The sequence below is a fragment of the Stigmatopora nigra genome, chromosome 5, assembly GCF_051989575.1.
Source record: "Stigmatopora nigra isolate UIUO_SnigA chromosome 5, RoL_Snig_1.1, whole genome shotgun sequence".
Taxonomy (NCBI): Eukaryota; Metazoa; Chordata; class Actinopteri; order Syngnathiformes; family Syngnathidae; genus Stigmatopora; species Stigmatopora nigra.
In genome coordinates, this window is record NC_135512.1 from 6,742,290 (window position 1) to 6,750,369 (window position 8,080).

The 8,080-nt window shown below is 35.1% G+C and overlaps 1 protein-coding gene and 2 long non-coding RNA genes across 4 annotated transcripts; 2 read left to right on the top strand and 1 right to left on the bottom strand.

The window, feature by feature from the left end:
• The first annotated feature begins 518 nt into the window (after positions 1–518).
• LOC144196883 (uncharacterized) lies at positions 519–1,937 on the top strand. 2 transcript variants are annotated; one of them, XR_013326395.1, is made up of 4 exons: positions 519–561; positions 1,219–1,303; positions 1,390–1,497; positions 1,579–1,936. It is a non-coding gene; the product is annotated as an uncharacterized LOC144196883 (long non-coding RNA). The 2 variants fall into 2 exon arrangements; XR_013326396.1 differs by lacking the exon at positions 519–561 and adding an exon at positions 570–927 and having other exon boundaries at positions 1,579–1,937.
• Positions 1,938–1,989: 52 nt separating this feature from the next.
• LOC144196884 (uncharacterized) lies at positions 1,990–3,625 on the bottom strand. Its single transcript, XR_013326397.1, has 4 exons — positions 3,481–3,625; positions 3,193–3,290; positions 2,451–2,551; positions 1,990–2,081 (listed from the first exon to the last, which is right to left on the bottom strand). It is a non-coding gene; the product is annotated as an uncharacterized LOC144196884 (long non-coding RNA).
• A 541-nt stretch (positions 3,626–4,166) lies between these two features.
• bloc1s2 (biogenesis of lysosomal organelles complex-1, subunit 2) lies at positions 4,167–7,482 on the top strand. The gene is made up of 5 exons (XM_077717115.1): positions 4,167–4,359; positions 5,086–5,202; positions 5,293–5,412; positions 5,497–5,601; positions 6,085–7,482. The coding sequence occupies exons 1-5, from the start codon at positions 4,194–4,196 to the stop codon at positions 6,114–6,116; spliced, it is 540 nt and encodes a 179-aa protein (XP_077573241.1). The 5' UTR covers positions 4,167–4,193; the 3' UTR covers positions 6,117–7,482.
• Positions 7,483–8,080: the final 598 nt, after the last annotated feature.

An 8,080-nucleotide genomic window follows, 5' to 3' on the forward strand; every position in this document is an offset into this window, starting at 1 on the left:
ATATATATATATATATATATATATATATATATATATATATATATATATATATATATATATATATATATATATATATATATATATATATATATATATATATATATATATATATATATATATATATATATATATATATATATATATATATATATATATATATATATATATATATATATATATATATATATATATATATATATATATATATATATATATATATATATATATATATATATATATATATATATATATATATATATATATATATATATATATATATATATATATATATATATATATATATATATATATATATATATATTTATTATTATTATTATTATATATGAGTTTAAAGCTGCATTAGAGTACATTGTAGTATACACTGTTTTATAGCACTAAGACCACAAAAAAATAGACAAACCACCATCTTTTCCACATTCAATGTGGGCGTGGTTACGCCAATTGGTCACGCAGCTGTTTAAATTAGTAACATGCGCAGTACCTCGTCTTCCCCAATAGCCATTTCCATGCTGGCATTCAAACGATTCGCATCCCAACGAGGTAAGTTGTTGAGAAATATCATGGCCTAAGTGCGTTTTTATCACGCTACTGGGAAATTCTTTTAGGAATCGATGGAGCTAAAACGCCAACCAATGTGTTAGTTTAATACCAGGTTGAACAGATCGTCGATAATTTATGTTTTGGCTACTTTTCCTCACCTGTGTGCCACATGTGACTAGCTAGCTATCTTAGCATTAGAGTCAGGACAACGCTTTCCCATTTGATTTCAAAAGTATGTTGCACAGTTTACATTAGAGTCGTTTAGAAAGACTTTTAATTTAATCAACAAAGCCGAGACATCATCGGACAGTTTTCTGGGTAAAGGCTCACTCAAAAATGACATCCTGAGCTACGACTTCGTTCCTGGTGAGTTGGATTGGATGCTAGTTTTTACTGCGATTGCTAAACACAATTTGTAATTGTTCTGTTTTCACCCAAAAATCATTTATACAAAAATTTTTAAGCCAAATTTCTCCTAGCTGATAATGTCACTGTATGAATAATCGCCTTCTCTGAAAAAGGGGAAATAGCACTCACTAACTTATTTTCATTCTTTAACTTGATCGTTTGTTAAAGTTCTTGCAAGATTTCTCTTGCCTGTAATAATTGTTTGGCAACTCCCAATTAGCTTGGTTAAATCAAGTTTTCTCTTTTTAGCATTCAAGATGCAGCTATTCCTGTGTGCCCACAACATGGACACCCTTCCTTCATCTTACAAGAGAAGAGATTGGGCCAAATCAAGGTAAAAATAAAATAAAACAATCTATTGAATCTCCAGTCTAGTCTCTAGGTTAACTTTTGATTCTTCTTTTTTTTTGCATTCATCAGATCCGTGTCCAGACTGGAGTTTTCTAAGTGATCTTCCTTGCAAGTTGAGACTAAATTCTGCACAGTATTCATCCAAAGGCTGGCTAATTGAGGCACCAGACCCTTCAGGTAATTATATTAATAACTTGTTTCTGACACAACATTTAATGTGGGTTTTATTTGCAATTTACATTTCTTTCCTTCTTATAGGTAGAGATCCCTGGCTCAAGTTGGAAAGTGACAGACTGGACTCCTTTTGATTTTTTTTTTTTAATTTTAGTCAACAATAAATGAGATTTGTGTTGCAATTGATTTTTTAAAAACACTTGGAGAAAAAAAGACCCCAAGACCCTAATGGTCTTTTTTTTTCCTTTTAATTTTCGGTGTTTTTTTATATCAATTTTCATTAAAATTTGACTAAGTGTTTAAAAAAATATTCTAAGTGTTTTTTCTTTGTATAAGTTTTTGTCTGCATGCAGGAAAAAAAAATGTGCATAATATATACTTCAATGTATTACTAAGTGTTTACTTCATTGTATTATTAAGTGTTTTCTTGTTAATAAAACATAACTTCAAAGTATTTGTGTTCTTTTGCAAGGTAAATGTTGATGAGAAGACATGTTTAAGTTTCAAAAATATTTATTTTCCACAAATCAAGATGTTCAGAGTAATATGTCAATGGATGAAAAGTGTCCTTCACCTCAGGTGGAATTCTGCAAGAAGAGAAAACAGTCCAACAATTAAAAATTAAAACTAAGTATTTTCTATTATTATAAGTGTACTTAATAATGCCTTACACAAACTTTCATCCCATTGAAAAAGGCATGAAAGTAAACAATTAGACGATACACAACAATAAGTGTGTCTATAATAGGCATATCTAACTTCAGTCCTCAAGGGCCCCTATCCAGTCTATATTCCATGTCTTCCAACACCAAAATCAAATGGTCATGAGCAAGGTGCTGGACAGCTTGCTAAGGAGTTGATCATTTGATTCAAATGAGTGGGAAATATGGAAAACATACTGGACACAGGCCCATGAGGATCAAAGTTGGAAACCTCTGCTCTGTAAGGACAAGTACCTGTGAGGAGATGTTGGTGTCAAAGACTGCCGTCCTTCACACGCCAGTAGTTCACCGTGTCACTCTTTCTGTAGCGTTGATTTGGTAAACTTGGGTGGACCCTGAAGAGAAGCATACAAAATTAGTAGGATTAGTATACATTACATGAAAAAGAATAAATAAAACAACCTGAAACACACTAACCTACATTAATTTCCCCATGTTATTTCATCCTGGATTAGTTTTTCAGTCAATCATATAAAAAACACATGACCATATGTTTAAAGAACAGTCAAAATGTATCCCTATACTATTGTTGAACTAATGTCTCAAAGGTCTTGTCAAGACCATATTTAAAACTAAATATGAAGGGATAACAAGCCCAGGGTAAAAGCATATATACGTATATATATATTCTATAACTTTACAGTTTACTCAAGGCACTTGTGTGGGTTTGAGTTATCTACGACGGCTCTTGCTATCAAAAATCAACGCCAGGTCAGTTAGTATGTTTGCATTCAAAATTTGAATGTAACATTAATAAGTCAATTGAGCAAAGGCTTGGAATAGTGAAGGCTGACATTTACATTTTATACGGATGCAGAAAAAGGAAACTATTGAAAAATGTTTTGCATAAACAATTCGTTCTGCCGTCGACAAGCTGCTCCTTTTGGGCCGTTTTGACCACATTCTTGATGTTACCCACCATTTAACTTTTACACGGATAGAGAAAAGGGGAACCATTTTAAAGGAAAAGACTCACTTTGCTGAACATTAGCTCGTTATGGGTGTCGAGTTGCTCCTCCTTGCCGTTTTGACCACATTGTTGATGTTTCTCAGCAGTCTGCGCTCGCTGAGGACCTGAAATACAAAATGGATGGTTTCTTTTTAAATATAAAGAGTTATAGGTAACGCAATGTAGTCAATTTGTTGCAAACATTTCGATGTTTGCATCCACGTGGGGCTACACCACGCCAACGACGCATACTGTCGCCAAAAAGCACTCTTGAAATGAGAACTGGTGGTTCGAAATTCCCAAATGACAACGTACCAAATGCGCTGCATTGTCTGTAAGAAGTTTATCGGGTGTTTATTCGGTAAATCGTCAATTTTGAGCTGCTCTGCAGTACACAACCGTACTGCATCCTGGGTCGTCCGCCATTTTTGAAGATGGCGACGGCTACTTGAACTCTGACATTGGCCACGCCTATTAAAAAGATACACACACACAAAATACATTGTTTTCATAATGTGTTAGTCAGAAGCACGTCATGCATTTCACATTTAGGCTTTCAGGATTGCTATTTCTGAATCAATCAAACCCTCAATAACTATTTCATGGCTATAAAACAGACAATTAATTCCACAAAGGGCCACAGTGGATGCAGGTTTTCGATCTAACACATAAGAGGAAATCTTTCCACCAAACTGGTATTTTAGAAGTGCAATCAGGACCGGATTGCTCAGGTCTGCATGACCAAAAAATCATTTAAACCACTTTTTCCATTCCAAAAAAACAATAATACATTAAATATTAGGTGTTTTGGTGGCAATGCGCATGCTAGGTAGTAGTATTTGTTATGCCACTGTCAAATGTTCCCGAGGCAAGATGGACGGCAGACATTTTACGCCGCCGACTTCACTATTACACATCTAGATTCACATTCACTATATCTAGATGAGCGGGCAAAAATCACGTGTTTTCTGTTTATGTCACATGAATCATGTGATAGAAAGAGGTGGGGCTGTCTGAATAGACCCAAAATGGCTGCTATCGGAGATGATGCCGCTGCAATAGACAGCATTTCACGGTCTCCCGGGGCGCATTCAACGCTCCTTAACGATCCCGTGGATTCAAGAAATCCGGAGAAAAGTGCAGAGGATGTGAACGATGCACCGGTGCTTCTGGTTAAAAAACCCAACAACAATAGTGAGCAACAATGCGTTTCAGCTTCCGTAGCGTGCTAATGCTATCATTTAACAACAACGAAATGACAAGAAAGTCCAGACTAGGCCTTGAACCCGCGATCGCAGAACTGTGAGCCGACGCGCTAACCACTCAACCACCCGATCATGATATCATTTCATCCGAGTATTGTATTAATATCTTGAATTCAATATCATTTATTTTGTCTATATTACATATGATATTAGGGTACATTTGAACTCAAAACCTAAAGACACCCATTTTTGTATCGTGATTATGTTTGATCATGTTGGGTATGAGTGCAAATCTCCAATACATTTTTGCTAATAATTTAATAATTTGTTATTGATGAATTATTTTTTGCACTATAAGGTGCACTTAAAATACTGGCAATTTGTTGCATGTGAAGTACTGTTGCAGGAAAATTATTAAAACATGCATTCAAAGCTATAAAGAATAATACATTAAAACAAAAAATATAATATTTGTAACGTTAAAATATTCAGTACATTCATGTATTAATGCATCTTATCAGATGTCTTGTGCATGAAAATAACTAACTCTTAAATGATGCTTTTTAAAAAAAATCCAGTGTTGTCAGAAAAGTATGATAGGGAAACGGCTTAAAATTTTTCAGGTCAAAGAGTAAAATCCTGGATAATACTGGTGTTCGCATGCTTCGTTAGAGTTTTGGCATGATTTTTGTTTGTATTTTTACATTTCTTCAAGGTGACGGGGGTGTGGAAACGGCAGAAGAAGCTGTGGAGCCAGCAGAGCCTGACATCAATGAGTTATGTGGCGACATGTTTGAAAAAATGGCCATATTTCTTCAAGGAGAACTCACAGGTCGCTTATATTCACTTATGCAAATATTTTGTCTCAAACACAGCCACTTACCTTCATTCGTTTTTCTGTCACTGACACATTTTTTTTCAGCCACTTGCGAGGATTATCGCTTGTTGGAGAACATGAACAAGCTGACGAGTCTGAAATACATGGAGATGAAAGACATCAGCATCAACATCAGCCGAAACTTGCAGGACCTTAACAATAAATGTGAGTAAAATATGAATCTAACTTTCACCCTCAAGGAAGGTATAATCACCACTTGTCTATGTTCTAATGTGCCTTTTTTTGTAGATGCTAGCCTCCAGCCCTACCTGGACCAAATAAATCAGATTGAAGAACAAGTGTCTTCATTGGAACAAGCTGCTTATAAACTAGATTCATATTCCAAAAAACTAGGTGAGAGACATGAAAACATGTCCAAATCTGCTTTAAATTTTACTTTATGGGTATTTTAAATTGAATGGAATATTTTTATTTTCATTATACAAGTATAATGAGATTTTAAGTGCACAAATAACATGAAATAATAAATAAATATGTCGACAAGACAACAACAAATAGATAAATAAACAATTATAATACATAATGTGTAAAAAAATAGGTAAAAAGGAGAGTGGAGGGGAAAATAATCAGACATTTAGGAATATTTGCCAAATTAAATCAGTTATACTTTTACACTACTATATATACTACGTTTTCCATTCGGAATAAGTGATTTCATTATTGTAGTTAAGTTTTTTGAAGTTTCTCATTGGTCATCTGTTCGCCAGCAGGTGGCGCTATGGCACCACAAACCAACTGGATTTTTTTTCTTCTTTTTAAATGTATTTTTTTTTTAATTTGGTGTTCCAAACATGAGCTTGTTGCTTCTCATTGCAGAGGCCAGATTCAAGAAACTGGAGAAGCGATGAGGGCAGGAAGCAGCTCCACGTAGCTTCCCGTCAGTCACCGTGACTAAAGCCCATTTGACATCTGATACGACCCGGTAACCTGGGACGACACAAACTGACAGTCCAGGCTGCTTTGACTCGTAAACAACGAGTTAGTGAGGAGGGAGCAGCTCAAGGCTGCAGTGTTTTTGCTTAGATTTCAAACACATATCAGCGAGTGGGGCAGCAAAGGTTGTACAAGAGTGAATGCGCACTTTATTTATTTCAAGAGCCTCATCCTGCTTGGATGCTAGAATAGGACTTCACTTCTTAATGATCATCTTTCATGTTCAGATGACCAAAGGCAAACACGCCCCTGTCAAATAAAAACCCTGAAATGTGTTTAATACAAGTTTAAACCATGTTTTGTTGTTATCTAATACCTAAAACATTTTTTTCTTTTTTTAAAAAAGTGTACTTATTGTGCAGTCTTGGTATTCTATCATAACCGCAAATATGGATGACCTGTAAAAAAAAAAAAAAAATGACTGACATAATGCCAAGAATTTATCGACTTGGTCCACCTTAAGCATCTCCTTTTGAGTCTTTTTTATTTTATTTTGAAGTCATATCTCTTTAACTACACGTTTGATTAAAAATATATATTTGTGGCATATCAAAATGATGTGTGCATACAGTCCAAAAAATCTTTTCAATTCCTTCTCCAAAACACTTTCTTGTTTCAAAGTCATGGTAAGTGATCTCAAACTCATCCTCCACAAGAGAAAATGTGATAGGTCCTGCATACATGTGTTTATTTAAAAGCTAATCTAAAGCAGGTCTTTGTCATTAGTCCAGTTGAGGCCCTGGAACGCAGCGGGAACTCATTATTCATACTGTAACATTATTTACTATTGCACTATGATCCTTCCCATGTCTACTTTTGCCCCCCTCCCCTCCCCTGCTTGTTTGCAAGCCCCTCCGGGTGTAAATCCAACTCCATCTCTCAGAGGTTTGGATCGTGGTCTATTAAATTATTATTATTTTTTTCTGAATACATTGGAGTGCCAGCAGTTAGGCAAGAAAAGAGAAAGTAATTATTGGTAAATGTGGTCTTGGGTTACCGAGTATTTGTGGAGTAGCATACCAACAAAAGCACGTCGTACTTGAGAAAGAAAGCTGGACCTGACTGTTTATTAATAATAGGAATGCTAACTACAGTATAAGTTTTGGATAGAATTTAGTGAGCCAATTGAAGATATGATCACTTGTCACTATATAATCAGCTTCAGTTTCAAATACCTTACCTGGAATTGTTCTTTTTTTGCAAACATTGGCTGCAATTGTGACAAAACCTTGTTTGAAATTGTACAATCTAAATAAATTTGCTTTGCCTTGCTTAATAAAACACGACTCTGCCAGCTTTGTCTATCTATGACATGATAAAAGAAGCTAAAATCCTTGAAAGCGGCTTTGACTTGTCGCTTAGCCTTGCAGATTATTTCATGGGGGGAAAAATATATGGCGTTTCAGATCCATAAATCTCTATAAGTGGAAAGCAACAACAAGGCTGGCCGCCACGCCACAGAGTTGTGTAACGTACAAATCAGTAAGCAAAAAGATTGTGAAAGCGCTCATGAATGAATGCAATCCTCAGACACTTCAGTCCTTTTAGTGACCACATTTGTTTTGGTCTTTTTCCAGCAGTGTCCCAAACACATCAGATTGGATTGCAAAACATAGATTTTATCCCCTTGAGTGAAGGAAATAGCTGTATAAACTAACCTAAAGTCATGTTGAAAGTATCTATTTTGCCCCTTAAGCTGTCTTTTGGCTTATGTGTATTTCATATGGAAAGCAGACGAAAAAATGCCGTTAATTTTATAACTAAATTCCAAATATGTAGTGTATATGTGGTCGGTTGAATTAGGAATTAATGTAGTAGATGCTCACATGCTCAACTTTGTTACGTAACGCTGAAGAAGAGTTACCGGGCGACATTTGGG